Source organism: Schistocerca americana, chromosome 9, assembly GCF_021461395.2.
Source record: "Schistocerca americana isolate TAMUIC-IGC-003095 chromosome 9, iqSchAmer2.1, whole genome shotgun sequence".
NCBI classification, from domain to species: domain Eukaryota; kingdom Metazoa; phylum Arthropoda; class Insecta; order Orthoptera; family Acrididae; genus Schistocerca; species Schistocerca americana.
In genome coordinates this window covers 95,926,033-95,950,139 of record NC_060127.1, presented here as the reverse complement: position 1 = coordinate 95,950,139, position 24,107 = coordinate 95,926,033, and the positions used below count along the sequence as shown (strand labels likewise).

Here is a 24,107-nt window from a genome sequence, read left to right as displayed (position 1 = left end):
GTACATTTGTATCGAGACAGATTTCCAGGACGAAGGTGTCCCGACAGGAAGACGTTCGAAGCAATTGATCGGCATCTTAGGGAGCACGGAACATTCCAGCCTATGACTCGCGACTGGGGAAGACCTAGAACGACGAGGACACCTGCAATGGACGAGGCAATTCATCCAACAATGTGTCAATCCTCATTTCAGTGCAAATGTTCTCTTTACAGATGAGGCTTCATTCCAACGTGATCAAATTGTAAATTTTCACAATAAACATGTGTGGGCTGACGAGAATCCGCACGCAATTGTGCAATCACGTCATCAACACAGATTTTCTGTGAACGTTTGGGCAGGCATTGTTGGTGATGTCTTGATTGGGCCCCATGTTCTTCCACCTACACTCAATGGAGCACATTATCATGATTTCTTACGGGATACTCTACCTGCGCTGCTAGAACATGTGCCTTTACAAGTACGACACAACATGCGGTTCATGCACGATGGAGCTGCTGCACATTTCAGTCGAAGTGTTCGTACGCTTCTCAACAACAGATTCAGTGACTGATGGATTGATAGAGGCGTACCAATTCCATGGCCTCCAGGCTCTCCTGATCACAACCCTCTTGACTTTCACTTATGGGGGCATTTGAAAGCTCTTGTCTACGCAACCCCGGTACCAAAAGTAGAGACTCTTTGTGCTCGTATTGTGGACGGCTGTGATACAATACGCCATTCTCTAGGGCTGCATCAGGGATTCCATGCGACAGAGGGTGGATGCATGTATCCTTGCTATCGGAGGACATTTTGAACATTTCCTGTAACAAAGTGTTTGAAGTCACGCTGGTACGTTCTGTTGCTGTGTGTTTCCATTCCATGATTAATGTGATTTGAAGAGAAGTAATAAAATGAGCTCTAACATGGAAAGTAAGCATTTCCGGACACATATCCACATAATATATTTTCTTTCTTTGTGTGTGAGGAATGTTTCGTGAAAGTTTGGCCGTACCTTTTTGTTTTTTTTTCTAAGCATGTAATACTACCCCTGATGCATGCCGGAAAGAAGATGGGATATGTTTACCTTTGTTGGTTACTCAGTATTTTTCTCATTGTTACCTCCTCCTTGTTACGACTGCTAAAACAAAGTGTGGGGAAGTCCTTGACGAACAACAGGTACGGCTACCGAGGGCGGGACTGTCGCCACAACCTGCAGCTGTTGCCAACTGGTGAGATGGTGTACTTCGTGGCAGCAGTGGTGGTGCTGCACAACGTGGAGGAGCAGAGCCAGCGGCACTACCTGGGACACACTGACGACGTCAAGAGGTGAGTGCTGTCGCCGGGCTGCAAGAACTTTGTAGAGACCTACTGTTGTCCTTTAACATACCATAAGCAGGTTGGTGCTTCCAGAAGGAAATTTGTTTCTTGGTTGTTGTTGTCATTGTTGTTGTTTTTCCAGAATGAAACTTCTGGTTATTATTGTCATCTTCACTGTGAACATTGTTTAGATGCAACTCTCTATACTAGTCTATACCGTACAGGTCTCTTCATTTCTGGACAACTCCTGCAATCTGCTTACTGCTAAATATGTGAGCTGTTAGCCAAAAGGCCTTCTTCTAAAGTAGAACACACACACACACACACACACACACACACACACACACACACACACACACACACACACACACACACACAAGCGTGCGCGCGCTAGCGCATCTCACATGCATTCTGGCCTCGGTGAGCAGAGACAATGGTTGCACGCACATGTGCGTGTGTGTCAGACAAAAAGGCTCACTTGTTTAATAGTTTTTTGGTATGCTTCTCTGTGTCTCAGAATATCCACTCTGGGTTGAGTAGCAGTCTGTCCTTTGCATAATATTGTCATTATTCATTATTCCATACTGGATTTTCCATTGTTGAGAGTCTAAGTTAATGTGGGTGAGCAGGAAAAAGAAATCCATAATTTTTTGGATACAGCATTAGCAGTGTCCTGCTCGATACATTCACGTCGCTTAAATATCTGGATGTTACGTTGAAAAGTGATATGAAATGGAACAATTATGTGAGAATTGTTGTAAAGACATTGAAGCAAATCAGAGGTGGCGTGCTAGGGTTGTTACTGGTAGGTTCAAACAAGACACAAGTTTTAGGGAATCCCTGGAGGGAAGGCGATGTTCGTTTTGATGAATACTATTGAGAAAATTTAGAGAATTATATTTGAAGCTGACTGCAGAAAGATTCTTTCCTCCCAACATACATTTTGCGTAAGAACCACGAACATACGAGAAATTAGAGCTCATACGGAGGCATATAGACAGTCATTTTTCCCTCGGATACAGCACATCACAGGGAACAAATTTCGTTAGAGGCAAAAGTTTGCTGGCGCTTTCCAGTCACAGTAGATGTCCCTTTCTACTTGCTTATGCCCCAGATGAGTGGTAGGCATGTGGCATGGGTATGCCTTGTGTTTTGCCTATAATTCATTCGTCTACTCCATACAAAAAGGGGTGGCTCACCAAAATTGAAGTTCCTGATTTGCTTCTAAAATATCTTGTTCCACATACACAAGCACTCATTCTTAAGGTTTTTTTCTTAAAATTACCCTATAAGTTTTGTAGGGAAGGTCTTATGCAGCACACCTGGTTAGTATACCCTGCTAGTGCAGTGAAATCTCATTGTCCCATAGGTAGCAAATACTAAGGGGCACCTAGTGTCCCCAGGAAGTTTCAGCAAACATTTTGTTCCCAATCTCTCTCTCTCTCTCTCTCTCTCTCTCTCTCTCTCTCTCTCTCTCTCTCTCTCTGACTCCATCTGTTCCTCCTCTCCCCCACTGCCAGACTGTTTTCTGCTGACAGGACAAAAGATTGTCCAAAAGTTTGCATGTCCCCTTAATATATGCCCACAACACTTAAATTTTTCTTTTCAGCCTGTGTGTCCATCCAAACAAGTTGCTGGTAGCAACAGGTCAGACAGCTGGGCACGACCGCCGAGAAGGCAGGGTGAGTAAATGTTTTAAGAAGATGGTACTCATTTGTAGTTTTCTATGCTCTGTATAAGTATGTAGACTGGTGCTGAAAATAGTGTTTAATGGATATCAGCATTGCTGCCATTAAACTATAGTTAACATGGTATGTATGAATGGATGTGTCCAATTTACTTACACACACACACACACACACACACACACACACACACACACACACAAATCAATGATAGTAGTGTATCCGCACTAAAGCAAATGTCGTGGAGCTGTCATGCTATCACAGAAATGTGTGTGGCATCTGTTCTGTTATATACGTGTCCAGCAGAACAGTTTGTGTGTGTGTGTGTGTGTGTGTGTGTGTGTGTGTGTGTGTGTGTTAGTTGCACTGATGGGCATCGAAAGTGCAACACCATGAAGTCAACACATGACAAACATCAAAGCCACACGGACAATGCTACAACGTTGACTGTTGGTAAGGCAGCCATTGTTGCAGCTTCCCCTGATGTGTGAACAGAGAGATGCAGTGATAGTGGTGTGCTCCAGAGTCATTACTGAATACTGAGTAATACCACATACACGAACCGATGATGTGACAACTACTGTTGTTGGGTGTAAAACTGTCAGTGCCCTTTCTCTGTTGCCATGTCAGAGAAAACTGCGACAGCGGTTACCATTTTGACAGTCCGTGGTGCTCCAGCTATCGCTGCACAGTCTATGTGATGACTTGTCTGGCTACAGACAAGCACATTTCGTAACTCTTGGTGAATTACACAGCTGCACAGATGAGTGAACAGTATGTCTGTCCTTTGATGCACTATTCACATGAGACTTCTTAAGACCCTGCAAAAAACAGAATATGGTCTTCAAGAGCCCACTGATTTCCTTTTCAAATTATGGTTCTGTGATCATGATCAATGCAGGCAGGAATGTAGTGGAAATAAATCATAATCTTGCTAGGCCACAATCTCGGCTCTTTCAAAGACGTGCTGGTATAAGGGGGCAATCAAATGAAAACAAACAGCAATCGGAAGAGGACTGTGGAATGGTTCCATTCGAAAGTAATCACCATAGGTATTACTACATTTATTCCACTTAGAGATGAGATGATCAATGGCTGTTTCATAGAATGTGGGTGGTTGGTTGTTGACAGAGCCACAACTGCACCCACTCCAGCACTTCCTTGTCCGTCTGAAACTAATGTCAACACACGTTTTTCTTTAGATCGCCAAAGATGTGACAATTACACCATAAAACTTCCAGGCTGTGCAGAGGGTGTTGCAGCATTCCCCATCCAAGCTGCTGTAGCATAGCCTTCGCCTGATTGGCAGAGCAGTGGGAGGGGGGGGGCTATATCTTGCAACATGATGATTCCCTCTGACGGCATTCGTGGGCATTTTGACTTTACAGTGCATTGCTGTCTCTGTAAGGAGTCTTCATAGCACTGCGCATTGATAGTGGTTCCATGCACAAGGAACTCAAACATAACAGGGTCTCTGCAGTCGAAGGAGGTCATCGTAATCTTACTGGTTCTTGTGTGAATAGCTTTGGTTCTTTTGGCAGGGGAGATGTGGAGTATTTGCACTAGTGGCTTGATGATTTTCTGTCGGAATGGTGTCAGGCGGTGTTGCGTGAAAATGCCCGCCTCCACGCTGCTGATTGGACGAAGGCTATGCTTCAGTGATTTGTTTGGGAAACACAGCAACTCCCTCCATACAGTCCAGATCTTTCACTGTGGTATGTGATATTTCACATATTTGGTGACGTGAAGAAAGATGTGTATGGATGTCAGTTTTAGTTAGACAAGCAAGTGTAAGAGTGAGTGCGGCTGTCGATCCATTAGTAGCCAACTGTGCTCTACAAAACAGGAATTGATTCTCACCTTCCAGTAGGTAAATGTTTTAACATATGTGGTGATTACTTTCGAATGGAACCATTCCACGGACCTGTTGCAATGGGTGTTTAGATTTCATTTGACTGCTCCTCATACACATTTCTCCTTCTTGGTACAATCTACCCATGAACACCATTTTAAATAGTGAGTCGGGTGTTAGAAGCCATCTACATATTTTCTTAAATAAAGAATGCAGATAGCATTGCTTTACTTCATGTGGTTGTGTTGAAATGCTAATAACTACCATATCGCTCACATTTAACTTTTGTTACAGGAGTTCCAGTTTAAGTGACTAGCAATATATGTGTTCTGTAGTAAATAACTTTCCTTGGACTTTCTTTTGTGTCAATTCCTTATCAAGTATATTGTGACAGTCATTGGCTCACAGTCACATCCAAAGCTGTTCTTGACATAAGATACCCAGTACTATCTAGGAACACACTAGTAATTTTTCAGTATTTGTGAAGCAATAAATCATAAAAATGTGTGTAGTTATTTGTACAAATAAGTCAGATCTAAATATCCTCCAATTTTGGCGGTCTACATTAAGAGCGGATATGTTCAGATTAACAGCCCACATTAGGTAAGCTTGTATGATATGTTCTATTATCAGTACTTTCTAAATTAGAATAAGAACCAACCTTTCTCATTCATCAAAAACACAATAACAATACATGGTAGTGAGTTATATTTTCTGTGCAATTACATGTTAGTTGATGTGACTCATTGGCAGCCATCAGAACAAGAAGTTAAGTTTAATGCAATTAAACAATTCATGAATTCAACATGTAAAGGAAAATGCTGGCGTACACAAAGATTACACAGCTGATTGTTACTTAAACGTGTTGTATTTATACTTTTTTCAGATGGAACAAGTTAAACAATGAAATTTTGTGGCAAATTAAAAGTGTGTGCCAGACAGAGACTCAAACCTGGACCCTTTACCTTTCACAGGTAAATACTCTACCCAAATGAGTTATCTAGGCATTACTCATAACCTGTCATCAGAGCTTTACTTTTGTTTTTGTCTCCTCTCCTGCCCTCCAAAATTCACAGAAGTTCTTTTGTATATCATGTAGGACCAGCACTCCTGGAAGGTGGGAGCTGAGATACTCGTAGAAGTGAAACTGTGAGGACAGGTTATGAATCTTGCCCAGGTACCTCAGTCAGTAAGAGCATTTGCCTGTGAAGGCAAAGGTTATGGGTTCAATTCCCAGTCAGGTGGCACCACCACCACCACCACCACCACCACCTCCTCCTCCTCCTCCTCCTCCTCCTCCTTCTTTCTTAATGTATGCCCTGTTCATTTCTTTTCTTTCTTTTTATCACATTCATTAATCATTTTTGCTCTTCTTCTCTTCTCAGTACCTACTTATTTTTCATTCTTCTCATCCATCTTATCTTTTCCATCCTCTGCCGTGTCCACACCTCAAAAGCCTCCAGCCTTTCTCTGCCTTCCTTCCTCATTGCCCATATTTCAGCACTACAGCAGGACACGCCATACATATTGCTGCAAAAAATTCTCCTTTGCTATCTTGTTTTTAATTTCTGTGCTACTCTTCATTGGTTTGTATCTTGTTTTGCACATGTTCTAATATTTCTCCATTGAGCATTATCTACAATCTTTTACTTCCTCTTTTGCGTCCTCCAGCCTTTCTCTGCCTTCCTTCCTCATTGCCCATATTTCAGCACTACAGCAGGACACGCCATACATATTGCTGCAAAAAATTCTCCTTTGCTATCTTGTTTTTAATTTCTGTGCTACTCTTCATTGGTTTGTATCTTGTTTTGCACATGTTCTAATATTTCTCCATTGAGCATTATCTACAATCTTTTACTTCCTCTTTTGCGTCCTCCATGCAGATTTTTATTCCTTTAATCATGCAGTTAGCTTAAATGGTATCCACTATATCCTGAACTTTTTTTCACCTGTTGCTAGAAGGACCATGTCATCTGCAAATGTCAAACACTACATTCTTCTTCCTCCTGTTTTTACACCTTTGTCATCTACTGGGCAGTGATTAGTCATATTTTCTACAAAGGTAGGAGACACAGGAGTCTTTTCTTAGTCCTTTTCCTAGTTCTATCCAGTTGGTACTTTCTCCTCTCCATTTCACTGATAGTTTTTTATTTAAATATAATTTGTAAGAGATCTGATTTCCTAATCCACTTTCTTCTCCCAGTCTGGCAAACAGATTTAATCTGCCAGGAAGTTAAAACTCGGTACACAGGCAGCTGCAGTGTGCAAATTCTTTCAGGGCATCTATGTTTTGCAGAATTTCTGAAAAGACATCCCCTCATATATCTTTAATCCCATTATAGTGGTCTATTTTAGTTGTATATTTTAACATAAAAATTCATTGTTTGTATTGGAGGATGTGGATTATGCTGTCAAAATGTTTGGAAATGGAAATAAATGAATAAATGTATGTATGTATGTATGTATATAATAGAGGGAAACATTCCACATGAGAAAAATATATCTAAAAACAAAGACGATGTGACTTACCAAACAAAAGCACTGGCACGTCGATAGACACACAAACAAACAAATATACACACAAAATTCTAGCTTTCGCAACCAGCGGTTGCTTTGTCAGGAAAGAGGGAAGGAGAGGGAAAGACGAAAGGATGTGGGTTTTAAAGGAGAGGGTAAGGAGTCATTCCAATCCCGGGAGCGGAAAGACTTACCTTAGGGGGAAAAAAGGACGGGTATACACTCGCGCGCGCGCGTGCGCGCACACACACACACACACACACACACACACACACACACACACACACACACACACACACACACAAACACAAACACACACACAAACACACACATATCCATCCACACATATACAGACACAAGCAGACATATTAAAAGGCAAAGAGTTTGGGCAGAGACCCAAACTCTTTGCCTTTTAATATGTCTGCTTGTGTCTGTATATGTGTGGATGGATATGTGTGTGTGTGCGCGAGTGTATACCCGTCCTTTTTTCCCCCTAAGGTAAGTCTTTCCGCTCCCGGGATTGGAATGACTCCTTACCCTCTCCTTTAAAACCCACATCCTTTCATCTTTCCCTCTCCTTCCCTCTTTCCTGACAAAGCAACCGTTGGTTGCGAAAGCTAGAATTTTGTGTGTATATTTGTTTGTTTGTGTGTCTATCGACGTCCCAGTGCTTTCGTTTGGTAAGTCACATCGTCTTTGTTTTTAGATATATGTATGTATGTATGTATGTACGTGCAAGCAGAATGGAGTATGAAAGCTGTGAAGTAAGAGTTATGACAATGAAAGGAGTTTTCTCTCTGTTGTTATGCTATAGTCCTGGAGACTGAATCCACCGCCTGACAGAAATGCTCCAGAGGCGGAGATGTGGGTACGTCAGTATGTTACTGCCTGAGGAATGCCCTGTCCTGTCTTATGTGTCTTCCTTCTACTGCCTTGGCTGTTCTGTGTCTCTTCCCTGAAATTTTGTGTTACTAGTTCTGGCTGTTCACCTTACATCTTAAGGAATGACTGGGCTTTATGGAAATCTTTCTCGCTTTTAATGTATTGCTCCTACTCCACTGTGTCTCTGTTAATCAAGCAGTTTTGTTTTCGGAGGAGTGAGGGCTGGGAAGGAAGGGAGGGGGGAGGGGGGGAGGGGAAGAATTTCTACTGATATCAATGATGTACATCACTTTCTTATAATTTGTAGTTAATTATCTCTTGTTTTTTAGATGCATCTGACAGAAGAGAATTTATATCACTTCCAGGTTTCTTTCCTGCACCTCGCATTTTTCTAAACGTAAGGATAGTGTTTGCTCAAACACAGCAGGCTTTCACCAATGGTATTTGTATCTTTGTTTTATGGGCATTAGGCATAGTATAAAGCATGTTTCTGTGCATAACATCTCATTTACAAATACAGGAGACATCATCCGAAACTATAAAGACATAGCTCATTAATTTTAAGAGGTAAACTTACTTAACAAGACAAAAATTTTGGTAGTCAATACTTGCTAAAGAATTATACATTCAAAAGTTATCTTGGTGTTAATGTCTTCTGATGATGTCTACTGTAGTTAGAGGTCAAACATTAAGGACAGAAACATGCCGTAGACCATGGCCTAATGCCCATAAAACTGTCACCAATGGAAAAATATTTTTTTTTTCCCTGCGGCTCCTGTAGTTTTGATCCTGCTTGATTCTTCATCTAATGAATTTTCTGAAAACTAAAAATTCAGGAGTTCTCTATTTATATTTTTTATTTTATTTGTGTCACACCAGTGTTGCTTCAGGTGTTTGTTTCGGGTGCTGGCCTTTTGTCCAAGGTATTTTTAAACCCAAGAAACAAAATTGTACAGGTACACAGTGCACTAGTGATGTTCCCCATATGTTAGGTGTTTTATTTATTTTAAGAGACTGTGTAATTAATTATATGGATGTATCACCATTGGAGAGAAAGTTCTTGATAGCAAATCTGAGTTTAAGCTGGCATTGTTCTTTGTCTGTCAAATAACACAGCAGGACTCACGCACTTTCATCACTGGCATAAGTTAACTGAACAATTCTACAATATTTTCATATTATTGAGTAATAACATATTTATCTGGAGGTGTGAGGAACTACATGTGCACTCAAATTAATAAAAAAATTAACTATAATTTATATTAAAATCAAACCACTCAATGTGTGTTCATAAAAATTTTAACATTTATTATGTAAGCTAAGGAGGTCTGGTCTGTGTGATGGGGCAACTGACTTTGTGTTAAGGAAATCAACTAAATTAATTTTTAAAAAATTACTTCTGACTATGCAATTAACAGGTACTTCTAAGAGCTTTATGTTAAATAAATATCTAATGTTATTTTTACCGTTTCGGTAACACACACAAATAACATGTCAAGATATAAATTATGAGAATAGTAATTCAGTTTGTAGATTTTTATGAAAGATACACATCGTGACTGTATGTAAAGCAGTGTGTGAACATAAGAAAAACATGTGATAGCTGCGGTTAAAACATATTTAATATTAATGTGAATTTTTTTTATTTCTGTGTTACAAAGTACCTTAAAATGGTTGGCTATAAACTATTGAAATAATTATTTTCTTATTCTTAGTTTGGAGCTCTGTTTCATATTATGTACAGAGTTAGGTAACAAAAAAAAACAGCCACACCTGACAGCCACTTATCTCTCTTAACCTTAATTACATCTCCACATCCCCTTATCATCCAAAATCTGGTAGAATAAAATAATGTATTTGTTTAACTGATGGAAGCTTTTCCCCACACAGCCTCACATCCGGATCTGGAATTCGGTGAGCCTGGCCACTGTCGCAGTGATTGGCATAGGCGAGTTTGAGCGCTCCATCTGCTGCCTGACATTCTCCAAAGCAGTGAGTAATTTACCAATACAGTAATCACAAAAAGAGTTTGTATTTGTTGTTAAATACAAGAATTTTCAAATGTGGCTGGGATTCATGTGGATCGGTGCAAGATTTTTGTGCCGAGCAGTTCAAAATGTCTTGTTTTATTCTACAGGACAGTCATTACATATTGAAGTGTCTTGTTTTTCCAATGTAGATGCTTCTAAGAATCAAATATTCTCCTGAATAGAATATATGAACCAATGGCCGCCCAGTTATTCTGAACACAACAGCCGAGAGAGATGCAATACAAGAAGTGAATTTGTATCGCAGACACCCAACTGTTTTGCAAGAGGTGCACACTCTTGTTCTCAAAACACAATTATTTTACGAACACACCTTATACAAAACTTCTTCTGTTTCTTAAAGTTGTTCACATATTTCCTGAAGATTTTCCTCTGAATCTTTATGTTCTTGATTTTTCATTACTAAATACAGCATATGTAATAATGAAATTTATCCACTGAGGTGCTTGCTGTAGGATCTGAAAGCTGCTGTGTACACTTCATTGTTATGTGACCATGTGCTCATATACTGTGAGCACCATATTTCATGTAGCCACATATCTAAATATATAGTTGTGCTATATCTATTATCTCTGCAGTCTCAGGTTCTTGTTGGGAATGTTTATTATTAGTATCCAGGTACTAATATAATTTTCTTGCTTACCCAAAATCAACAGTATTAGATTGTTATTCCATTTCGTTGCTGTAGCAACAACCAGAGATAATTTTTTTCTAGTTTGTTGCTACATCGTAAACTGGAGATGTATTTTCCTTTTACAAGACATTTGAGATATTACTCAACTTCTACATACCTTCAATTATTTTGTGTTTTATTTATATCTTCAGAAATTATGTATCATTCCTTTCTTTCTTTCGCCTAAACTTTTTTACCCTTTGTAATTAACTTTCCAACACAAGTGGATAAAGCCAATAGGACCGTAATAGACAATAAAGCTCAAATCAAGAAAATAACTGTACACACAGTAACAAATGCTCACTTTGGTCCTGATGCAGAGTTAATTAGAATAACCAAGATAATACCTTACACTATTTATACTCCTCAGTAGGAATCAATTATAATAATTACTGATTCCATGACAATGTTTTTATAAATGGTTTACAAGAGGAGTGGGAGGAAATTTGTAATGAACCAAATGCTGATGTTAAATTTAATCTTGCCCATGATAAATTCATATCATTATTTGAAAATAGCTTTCCACATAAGCTAATCAGAAAGGCCATTAAAGAGCCATGTAAAAGACCATGGAGCACTAGAGAGATTAAAGTATCTTGTGAAAGAAAGAGAGAAATGTATCCATTGGCAAGAACAAGTAGATATCCTGTAGTTGTTGCACACTACAAAAACTACCTAAAATTAATAACGAAAGTTATTAAAAAATCAGGACACATGAACATTGTCAGAAATCAGTAATTCCAACAACAGACTTAAAGCCATGTGAAATGTAGCGAATCTAGAGGCAGGACAACTGGGCAAAAAATAGGATAACATTATTACTAAATTAACATTCAAGTGTTAAACGTGGAGAAATCCTTATGTATGAAATGTTTTCTTTTATTATGCCATTCTTTAAAATGCACACTTTAGTTATGTATCAAGTGTATTCATTTATTATGTATGTTCTTTTAAAATGTATACTTTAGCTTTGTGTGATACCTCACAATAGTTATATTTCTTAATATTTAAATTGTACATTACTCATGACGACATCGATTGCATGTAAATGCTTAAAGATGGATAAATAAATAAATGGAAGGGCTACAAACAAGTCATCACAGGTAGCAAATGTTTTTAATAATCATTTCTTAAATGTAGAAGAAAATATAGGGGCAAACAGTTAAAGAGAAAAAGTGCAGCAGTATGTTCAAAAAACAACTTTCATAAAATTCAGTTACATGAAAGTATCAAAAAATACTCCTTCTGAAATTTAAAATATATAACTAAATAAATACTGTTTTTAGCCTTGTATCACAATTTTTTAATGTTATTGCACAACCAGGGTTTCAGGTTATAAGCGCATTTTCAAGTACATTACTGATTCCCAAAGATGACGGTGCACAGATAAACATGATGACAAGGCAAAGATAACCATCTCAACTTCTTTAAGGTAGCTTAAAGTAGAATTATGTCAATGACCATTTTTACCAAATTACATACACTATTACACATTCACCAATTACACTACAATGACCAGACTAAAGATATACATCAGCTAAGATGTTTTTAACTATGATGGACTGGGGCCCAAAGTTTTGCTTCTATCCTGGGGTTGTGATCTCACCTAAACGAGAGGTTTGCTGGATGAATAGTAGGTGTCGAGATAAACATATCAGTTTTTTAATTTCTAAAATTTCTAATTGGTTGAGTTTGGCCCCCTTTTCCTCTGCGTGTAGGACTTAATTCTGTCAGTACTACCAGATTTAATTCAACTAAAATTGGTTACTGTTGTCTGACATTCAATTACATTCCCCTTGTAAGCTATTTTCAAGACATTATCTGCTGCCCAAGTCCTTTGCCATCTTTGACAGCATTGCCATGTCACTGGCAAATGTCAAAGTTTTCATTTCATTATGTAATTTGCTTTCCAGATTTCTCCTTGGTTTCTTTCACTGCTTGCTCAATGTACAGATCAAATAACATTGTGAAAGACTACAACCCTGTCACATTCTCTTCTTAACAACTCGTTCCCTTTCACATTCTTACTCTTTCTTACAACTGCAGTCTGGTTTCCGTGGATATTGTAGGTAACTTTTTGCACTCTATATTTCATACCTGCTATCTTCAGAATTTCAAATAGTGTGTTCCAGTCAACATTGTCAAAATCTTCCTCTAAATCTACAAATGTTATAAACATTGGCTTGCCTTTCTTCAACATATATTCTAAGATAAGTCATACAGTCAGATCTGTCTTGCATGTAATGAGTACGTCTCTGGAACCCAAACTGATTTTCTTCAAGGGCAGCTTCTACCAGTTTTTTCATTTCTCTGTAACTAATTTGCATTGTTATTTTACACCCGTGTCTTATTTTGCTGATGGTTAGGTAATATTCATGCCTGTTGGCACTTGCCCTCTTTTGAACAGAAATTACTATATTCTTCTTGGAGTTGGAGGGTATTTCACCTGTTCCATACATCTTAGTAAACAGAAGCAAATAACTTGAAGTTTGGAATTACATAATTAAAGAGGCAATGGTAAATGACACTAAACTGTCTAATACTTCAGCATAAATACATGACCACAAGGAACCAAAAAAAGAATAGCTGACACAGATATATACCAAAGGTTGGAATTATTTACTGCATTTATTTTAATCCATTGAACTCTTGGTAGTTTGTCTAGGCAGTGGCACTATATGTTGGGTGTGCAGTTACTCAGTTAAAGGGTATTTTTTGTGCCCTCATTTATGCACTGTTCAGAGATGCACTGAGTGTGTGTACTGTGTTTTTACAGGATGGAGGGACCCTGCTGTGTGCAGTGGATGAAGCCCCTGACCACAACATCTCCATCTGGGACTGGCAGAAGAGCCACAGGATCACAGAGACCAAGGTGAGGATTTTCAAGCCAGTTTTCAGAACAGTGTTCATTATGAATAGTAATTGTGGAATGAAGTGTTGTAAATGATGCCAAGTGTTGATCATGGTGGAAGTAACATAGCAAGACAAGATCCTTCATAAAATACTCACTGTATTTGTGAGAAAAAAAGGCACTGATGAATCACAGCTGACACAGGTGCCCTGTTTGTTTTAATACCCATAGTGGAGGTGATGGAGAATAGGGAGAGAGACGAATTGGGGGTCATAAATGCTGAGTTCAGCAACCTGGACGTGTGAGTGGAAATTACTTGCAGAGGGATTTCTGGCTGAAGCTCTCTCACAAATATCTTGATCCTCACTAATACCTCTCTAGTACTTTCAGCCACAGGCGTTAACAGTGCTGCAGCTCACGGTTGTACAATTTCTCTCCTAAACTCCTCAGTTTCTGAGAATAGCCCAGCTACCACCTTTCTTGTGCCTTTCATAGTTCAGTCTTGTCTTGAATATATTCTGATGTACTGTATTCAGGAACAGTATTGATTGTCAATCTTTCAAATTCAAACACTGAGTCACGGTAACATTGGCCATTTCCGGCTAGTGAGATCTTACCAGCTGGCGACATGTTAAGTCGCCCAACAGCCAGTGCACCTACCACATCACACACAAACTGAGCTTGCCTGCTGGATGTGTGGAGAGGGGCATTGGCCCTTCAATGACAGGAGTGCAGTCAGGGGTGAAATCATTTTGTGAAGCGCTGAAAATATGCTTTTCGTGCAGATCGTGTTCGCATTTAAAGATCATGTGGTACAGGTATTGAACTATGGTTTTTATGATAGCACATTTCAAAGATTTTCTTTTTCATATCTGGCACGATACAGTTGCAATCTTGATATGAAAAGTTCTGTTGATGGTATACATGCAATAGCTATTATGTATCCTTCATCGTCTGTAGAAGCAACTGTTTCCCACTGAAAACAGGCTCACTTAAGAATGAAATTTTAATCAATGCATCGCACAGGTATTGATATACTGAGGTATGTTTGGTGGCAACACTTTCTATTCCTGTTGCGTGTATAATTGTTCTTTGCATCACACCCTGTAGATTGTAAAGATTGGCAGCAGTGGTAGAAGGTATGAAGTGAAACTGTAGTGCCTGAGCTTTCTTCTAAATTTAAATTTTACAATACAGAAATTCATCTAATAAGCTTGTAATGTCAATCGGGAAAGTAAACTCATTTTTTCACATTTCTTTCTCCAAGGAGAAGGAAACCACACACTCCACATTGGATTTAAATGCCTTTCACCGTACTTCACACTTTTCAGTTTAATTCACCATGTTCGACAATTTTTGCTTTTTTCTAAACACAAAGGAGAAATCTCTCAAAAATTATAGCATGTTGGAAAATCGCTCAATTACCTCGCATCCAGATACCAGTTTCAGTTTTACGAGTATTTACTTGCTGTTAAAAATCTGTGATTTTTTAAAGAACTGATGAAATTCATTACAATAAATTAGTGTATAAATATTGTATTGTACATTTAATTTCCTTCACTGATCCAAATTTTATACAATCTATGGAGAGGGTTACAATTTTTAATCATATATGCCAGTTACATAAGTTTCTGCATGTATTTTGGGAGTTTTAACATTTTCCTCAATTTTGCGTTTTTTAAGTCTGTACCACACACACACATAAAAAGGTGTTTAACTGAACATGCTGGTGAGCATTCAGCCTTCTTTCAACGATTACCAAATCAGTCTTGCTGCCATATCCAACAGTTCCCCATTCCATCATTCCAGAAGTTGGAGACTTAAACACACCACCCACAGTCACTTCCTCTGACCTTTCACAATATTGTATATGCACACACTGAAGTTGATCTGACTGTCACAAACTGAAGCAAGACTCATTGCTGAACATCACAGATTGTCCCAGTTGACTCTGGGCATATACCATGCAACTCTTTGTGTTACAGTGTCAGTCATAAACAATGCAAGACAACTCAAGATCTTGACACAGCTTCCAGTAACCTGTTCCTGACAGTTCATGTAACCTCTGCCTCTGTATTCTCGTAAGGGGATACAGGATAACTTAGAACTGCTCTTTGGTTTTGTGTAAGGTTGCTTGCTCTAAATGTAGAAAAATGTAAGTTAATGCAAATGAGAAAGGAAAACAATCCTGTAATGTTAAGGTACTGTTTCTTGGTGTGCTGCTTTACATAGTCCCGTCGATTAAATATCTAGGCATAATGTTGGAAGGCAATATGAAATGGAATGAGCATGCAAGGATCAAAGTAGGGAAGTCAAATGATCAGCTTCAGTTTATTAGGAGAATAGGTAGCTCATCTGTAAAGGAGACCATGTATAGATAGTTGGTGTGACACATTATTGAGTATTGCTAGGGTGTTCAGGATGCCCACCAGACTGCATTAAAGGACTACATCGAAGCAGTTCAGAGGTTTGCTTTTAGATTTGTTTCTGGTAGGTTTGACCAATACACTAGCATTATGGAGATGCTTTATTTACTCCAGTGGGAATCCCTAGAGGGAAGACATTCTTTTTGTGAAAAGCTATTGAGAAAAATTTGAGAACCAGCATTTGCAGCTGACTGCAGAATGATTCTACTGCCATCAACATGAGCTGTGCATAAGAACTGCAGCAGCAAGATGAGAGAAGTTAGAGCTTGTACGGAGCCACGTATACAGCCGTTTTCCCTCACTCCACTCATAAGTGGAACAGGAAAGGAAATGTCGAGTGGTGATTCAAGGCACGCTCTGCCATGCACTGTGAGGCGACTTGCAGAAAAAGTACGTAGACATAGATGCACAGATTTTGGTTGTTGTCATCAGTCGATTCATCAGAACGTCAATCAGTCTTATGTTTGTTGTGGAGGACTTATGCTTGTTTTTCTTACCACAGTGTGCCGAAACTGTGTGATCTTTTGCTGTGATGCTACCATATACCTCATACCAATGATATGACCTTTCTCAAAGTCCAAAAGATGGTGATAAGTGTATGTGATGTGCTCTATGAAAAGGTCTGTTGATGGTAGACACACAGTAGCTATGTACCCTTCTTCATCTGTAGGAGTGACTGTTTCCCTCCTGAAAATATGCTCACTGAAGAATGAAATTTTAATCAATATATCTGACAGCACGGATAGACTGGGGTATGTTTGGTGGCATCCAGTCAAGGAGTCACACTTTCTATCTTTGTGAGTGCATGATTGTATCAAGAGGAAAATCCACTTTGGAAAATTGTAAAACTACAATCAGACACAAAGGCTGATCAGTGTTGCTAAGTACAGCCAATAGACACAGTTAAAAGTAGAAGAGACTATTCCTACTTCTCAGGCTGCTAGCTCCTTCCCAAGGGAGCGAAGAAGAGAAGTTTGCGAAGGACTGGTCAGTTGCTGAGATCTCCGATTGAGAGAGACCCCCTTACTGTGAGGCTGAAGGCAGACATCAGCCAGAGTTGGTGGTCAAAGATAAGTCCACATCTGAAATGAGATTGTCTCTTCCTAACGTCCTACTCACATCACCAACGGTCACTTTCTGTTGCTGTCCTAACCTCCTTAGCACCCTGTTCATAGCATATGACATTCCCAGACTATTATGTATACCCTAGGGTTCTCTCCTGTGCAGTCTTCGACCTTTTACTCTATCCAACACCTCCTTGTTCGTCTGTCTCTCTCAATCTCGCAACTAATTGGTTACTCTCAGCCACCAAAATACATCACCATAAGCAATGAAATGGCTATTGTTAGAACACAAAGATGTACTGTTCTTAACTTTGAAACAGGTAATTCAAAACTGTCTTTGCATAACTTTTCCTTTATTTTTTTCAGAAGCAAGAGATAGTTAACATGTTTCCAGACACCAACTCAGACTCGAATATAAATTACCATCTGAACTGCATCATCTATGTACTATGTAAAATCATGAAGTACTGCCAACCAAATACTGCCCTGAACAGAGTCACACAGTTGCAGCCATTTAATCTTTACGGCATTGACAATGAATTTAAATTTTCTTCTTCGTTACAACTTATGACATAGTTGGATTTTTAAAATTCATCTTATTTCATAACAGATTTCTTATTACAGATAACTTGACCTTTTTAATTAGTCATAATTTTGATTAATTTCTCCTTTTTACTGATGAAATTACAAAGTTTTTGTGTTCTTGTTTTATTTCTTCTAATTTAATGATTCCTTTAAATTTTACACACAAAAATTCAGATGTTTACTAATGTTTTAACTCTTTCAGTATATCAGACTTTTAGAAAACTGACTTCTTTTTATGAAAATATTGAGATTTTAGTAATATGAAAAATACCCTGTTCCATACATAACTTTTAATTGATTGACATTATTTTTGTTTTTGCAGTTACTCAGTAGAAGTTTTAAATAAGAGATCTCTGAAAAATAATCAAAACAGAGAAATAATTGTGTGAATTGAAGTCAATATAAAGATTGAAGAGAGAGAGAATATGAACATGAAATATATGTATGTATCGGATTGTATCCTAGTTGTGCATATTATATTCTTCTGTATTTCACCTTGGCATTTACGTTATAACAGAAGAGTTCTGAAAGCTCCATACAGTATTTTCTACATTTTAGTTATTCTGGCAGAATGTAAATACGTTTGGAGCAACGGAGACCAGTCACTGAATAGCTGAAGTGAGTCACTGTCAGGATCACAAAAGAGAATGAAAACTCTGCTAGCTTCACACACACACAGCTATTCAGTGCATTGACTCCTTTATCCCTAAACTATCTCCTTTTAAGTCAGTGCTGCTTGGAATTTTGCCTCCTAAAGGAAAGTACTGTCCTGCCATTTTAGCTCCTTACAACTTGGCAGTTTTATTTCTCAAACATGCTGACAGATTAAAACAGTGTTCCTGATCGGAACTTGAACCTAGAACTTTGCCTTTCATCATCCTGACCTTATTCCCTGAGCTACAGGTGGAAGTAATGCTGTGAGGGCATGTCATGCCTGGATTGTTGTCTGGAAGCACATGACTGTGAAAGAAGAGGTCTGGGCTCGAGTCCTTGTCCAGCTCACAGTTTTAATGTGCCATGAAGTTACAAACTGGTGCACAGTCCACTGCTGAGGGGAAGACTCATTCTAGAAATTATATCTAGACTATAGATAAGCCATTTCTCTGCATTGACTCATTCAGTTTTATTTTTTTATTTCTATAGTAGCTATTTACCCACAGCTTTGTCCATGTGTATGTAGGGAACATATTTTGCACACATCTCCTCCCCATCTTCTCTGTCCATCTCCTCCTCCTTCACATGCTGTCCATCTGCTCTTCCACCCCTCACTATCCATCTCCCCACCCTCACCCCCTCCTTTCCTCTCTCTCTGCTCAGCCCTTCACATCCACATGTATACCCCCAGCATGTATACCAATATATCGGTTGTGCAGGCAGCCTACTGACCAATTTCTGGGGAATGTGTATGTATCTGTGCTTGTGGTAGAATGTTTCATACCTCACTAAGTATGTGTAAAATTGTTGTGTACTAACCGAATGTGGTTGTCATGGACAGTGTTCTGCAGACACGGTTGTCGCAGCAGAGTTCCACCCCCTGGACAAGAACAGCATTGTCACATGCGGCAAGTCACATATCAACTTCTGGACACTCGACGCTGGTGGAACCCTCTACAAACGGATGGGTATCTTCGAGAACAGGGATAAACCAAAGTACGTCACTTGCCTCGCTTTCACCGGCCAGGGCGATGTCGTCTCTGGAGACTCTAATGGGAACGTCATTGTTTGGGGAAGAGGTTAGTATACACTTGCATCCATTGCTTGGTCACAGTTCTCCTTCCGTCTAGTCACTGTTTATTCACATTCATAGCACTTACTTGTGCACACTTTGAAATTCTGAAGGCAGCAGGAATAAATTACAGGGAGTGAAAAGTTACTTACAACTTACACAGAAACCAGACTACAGTAATAAGACTCTTAAGGACATGAAAGGAAACAGTAGTTCAAAAGGATGTGAGATGAGATTCTAGGTCATCTCTATGATAGTCTGTGCACTAGCAAAGTGTCAAGGCAACTAAGAAGTCTGGAAAGGACATTTAAGTTCAGAGAGAAGAAGTTAAAACCTCAAGGTTTACCAGTGACATCATAATTTTGTAATAAGTGGCAAAGGGCCTGCAGGATTAGTTGAAAGGAATAGGTAGCAGTTTGAAAAGAGATTATAAGATAAACATTGACAGAAGAAGACAAAGATAATAGTCTATAGTCAAATTGAATCAGGTGATGCTGATGGAATTAGATTAAGAAATTAGGTAATGAAAGTAGCATACTTTTGGTAGCAAAATAACTTAAAAAGGGCAGACTGCAGCTGCAAGAAAAGCTTTTCTGTAAAAGAGAAATTTGTTGTTCTCGAACTTAAAATATTCGGAACTTTTTATGAAGATATTTGTCTGTAATGTAATCTTATGTGGAAGTGAAATGTTGATAGTTACTTCATAGAGAAGAGAACAGAAGCGTTTAGACAAGGATGTTGGCTTCTTTTGCATATTTTCACTGACTGTTCTGTTAGGGAAGTATCTTCTGATGCAAAGGCACCCAAAGCAAATAAATTATTTGTTCATCACAAGTGAATGGTAAGAATATTGTGTGAAATGAGTAACCACACATCTTTAAGAGTGCTCTTTAAGAATCACTGAACAAGCTGACAGTGTGGTATGATGCTGGACTCCTCACTGGGAAAAAAATGGTTCCGAACTCTGATGTAGGGTTTCCATAATTTCCTGCATTTGCTTAAGGTGAATGGGGGCAGGGGGTTCTTTTGGTACAGTCAAGACATAACAAACCAAAACATCTTTATTTTTTATAAGTAAAAATGTAAGTACCACATACAAACTGTTCAAAAAGAGAGATTAACTCTATACAGCATCTTGACAGACTGGAATATAAAGTGATAAATTGTGAATTGCTACCAGTTTAAAAGAAAACAGAGAGCTGTTCCTTTTACAAATTATCTGAATAATTAGATAAAAGTTTGAAAGTTTGTGTTGGCCACATTGTACAGTAAGTGTTCATGGTAAAGTGAAACTAACTGTGAATGGTTGTCTAATGTAAGGATGACTCAGTGTTTATGGAAGTAAATAAGTATTTCCTTGTTGAAATATTTTTGTAATGAAATAAATATTTTACTACTAATAGAACATAAAAGGTAAATACATGGTAAAAAAAGAAGATGCAGAAGTAGTTGCTTCCCTTCTACTTAATTACCACATATGTGCAAACAATCCACACATACTTTTTCCAAAATTTAATGATGAAAAACTTAATTGCAATAATGTTGGTACTGCCCTGACTCCAAAACTAGATCCCATTATACTATAGCATTGCTGCAGCCTGTGATGTATCAGTAGTGTATTAGAAGTAAAGTATTAACTGCATGTTAAATTGTTAATTATGGTTACAAGCTCACGTTATCACTCATACATGACTAAAGAAAAACTTAAAATTATTGAAGAAGCAGAAACTGGATAGTGGGAAGAAAGTGTGATGTGAGAGAGGGTTGTATTCGTGACGGGCAAAAAAACAAATTGTGGATTAAAGAAATGAACAGTAATCGTCAGGCATTTTTGAGCCAAAAAGCAAATCATATGGACCTCAAAAAAGGGCTCCGTGATTATAAAGATGAGAAGCAACATTATGGATGTGCAGTGACCAGTAAAATGTGCCAACTCAAAGCACTAGCTTAAGCCAAAGAATTAGAATTGCATAGGCTTCCACAGCCAGTCAGTCAGCATAAAAGTTTTCTGGGTGTGGTACTGCATCATAATGTATAAAACTACTGTTGCAGGAGAAAAACCAACGGTTCGGCCACGGTTGAAGTAACCTTCTTCTGGGTCTACTGGTGCGCTCTAGCTGCAACCATGGCCAAAATGTTGTTTTTCTCCAGCAGCAGTAGTTTTATACAATATGACACAGTACCACACCCAGAAAACTTTAAAACTTTTATGCCCAAAGAATTAGACCATGAGTTTCAAGCTAGCCAGGGCTGGCTATCAAAATTTTTCGAATGAAAATCAGGTTTTGATTAAAAATGTAAGCCCCCTGCGGGTTCGGGGGTTAGAATAGGCCCGCGATATTCCTGCCTGTCGTAAGAGGCGACTAAAAGGAGTCTCAAATGTTTCGGCCTTATGTGATAGTCCCCTCTTGGGTTTGACCTCCATCTTTCTAAATTATTCCGAAGAGCAAGCCAATTGGGGAAGGGCGCCTTACATGGTGCACTGTATCCGTTGTGTATTGAGACCTTTAGCCGGCTTTTTCGTCGTTGCAATGGTGTCCCGCTCGTTTTCCATCTCTTGGGCTAGGATACGTCCCTGGGTGCGATTACCACGCTGCACTCTGCAGTGTTGCTTTTAACTGCGACGACGACCTTGGACATTTTTGCACCTAAGATCCAGCACGGTAGCCAGTCCGTTGTGGTGGGGCTGCCATGTACCCTGTTGGTTGTAGCCCCCTGACAACACAGGGATTGCTCTACTGATGCCTGCGCCATTAACTCCCCACGTATGCCAAGGAGTAGATGCCCATCTCCCTGGGGCATCGGGACTCCCGGCAATGGCCATCCTGCCAGGTGGCTATTGCTGTGGCTGGGTGGCGCCCGTGGGGAGGGCCCTTGGTCGGAGTAAGTGGCATCAGGGCGGATGACCCGCAATTAAGCGTGGTACATCATCTCTCGCTGGGGGCCAGCCACCAGCAGTCTCTAAGCATTCGAGGGCTCATTTTAAAGCTAACGTGTATGACCCCAAATCGTTCCCATCCCTGGCCACTCCATGGGAGGAACAAAAGGCAATGAATGACAGTGACGTGTATTCGCCCAGGTATCTCGTCTGTACCAGAGCTGATGGTGACTCGTTTCTATCCGTGAAGCCTCAGTTCTTTGTAGAGCATTTAGAGGACAAGTTTGGGGAGGTGGAGGGCTTGTCCAAAATGCACTCTGGGTCAGTTTTGATAAAAACGGCATCCTCTGCCCAGTCACGTAGGTTACTTGCTTGTGACAAGTTGGGGGATGTTACGTTACCATCACCCCACATAAGAGTTTAAATATGGTCCAGGGTGTTATTTTCCATAGGGACCTCCTTTTGCAGTCTGATGACGAGCTGCGCGCCAATTTAGAGCGCCGAGGTGCACATTTAGTCCGGCGTGTTCATCGGGGTCCGAGGGACAATCAGGTAGCTACCGGTGCCTTCATCTTAGCCTTTGAAGGTGATACCTTACCAGAGAAGGTCAAGGTGATGGTCTACCGGTGTGACGTCAAACCCTATATCCCTCCCCCGATGCAGTGCTTTAAGTGCTGGAAGTTCGGTCACATGTCCTCTCGCTGTACTTCTAGCCTCACATGTCGAGATTGTGGACGCCCATCTCGTCCCAATACTCCATGTGCTGCGCCTCCCGTCTGTGTCAACTGTGGAGAGCCTCATTCCCCTTGCTCGTCGGACTGCAGTATCTTACAGAAAGAACGCAAAATCATGGAATATAAGAGCCTGGACCGACTGACTTACACTGAGGCTAAGCGGAAATTTGAACGGCTACATCCTGTGCGCATGATGTAATCTTATGCCTCCACTGTCACTCCTGCTCCAGCTCCTTCAGCTGCAAGCTATACAGTCAGCTCTCAGTCAGAGGACCTCACCTGCCCCCTTGACGATGGGGGCCCCTTCTCTCGCTGTTGCTCCCACACCATCTACCTCGGGAGCAGCACCCACTAAACCAACGGGGACACCAGTCCCCACTTCTAGGCCGGAGAAGCGTAAGTCTTCTTTGGCTTCTCTCGCTCGGAAGGGATCCCTTGGGTCACTCCCTTCCCAGGTTCCTACCAGCGGCACAGCAGACACAAACCAGTGGCTGAAGAAGCCACAGGTTGCTGGTCGTCGGGCTTCGCAATCCTCTTCGGTCCCAGAGACTGACTCCAATAAGCCCTCTCAACAACGGCAACCAAAGGAACAGCGAGAGAAAACGACTTTGAAGACCCGTAAGTCCAAGACACCTGCGGTGGCACCTACTCCACCGCTACCTAAAAGCTCTGCGTCTGAGGATGAGGTGGAGATCCTTGCGTCCGCTGAGGACCTCGATCTCACCGATCCCTCAGACGCAATGGATAGCACTTGCACGGGTGCTCCATCGGAGGCAGCAGGTGACCCAGCGGCGTAATCTGCCTTCCCAGTTCCGTCACGCCTTTCTCCACAATGGACAATACCATCCTCCAGTGGAACTGCAGCGGTTTCTTCCAGCATCTAGCTGAGC

The 24,107-nt window shown here is 40.1% G+C and overlaps 1 protein-coding gene across 6 annotated transcripts in view; it reads left to right on the top strand.

Annotated features, from left to right (window-relative positions):
* Positions 1-24,107, top strand: part of LOC124551354 (echinoderm microtubule-associated protein-like 2) — a 666,787-nt gene that overhangs the window by 598,430 nt on the left and 44,250 nt on the right. For 4 of the 6 annotated variants that reach the window (XM_047126385.1, XM_047126388.1, XM_047126384.1 and 1 more), the window contains 6 exons: positions 1,156-1,305; positions 2,906-2,978; positions 8,165-8,218; positions 10,123-10,224; positions 13,730-13,825; positions 19,375-19,612. In XM_047126385.1, the coding sequence (XP_046982341.1) occupies positions 1,156-1,305; positions 2,906-2,978; positions 8,165-8,218; positions 10,123-10,224; positions 13,730-13,825; positions 19,375-19,612 (713 nt within the window). The remainder of the gene's footprint in view (positions 1-1,155; positions 1,306-2,905; positions 2,979-8,164; positions 8,219-10,122; positions 10,225-13,729; positions 13,826-19,374; positions 19,613-24,107) is intronic. The other 2 variants (XM_047126387.1, XM_047126389.1) reach the window with 1 other exon arrangement.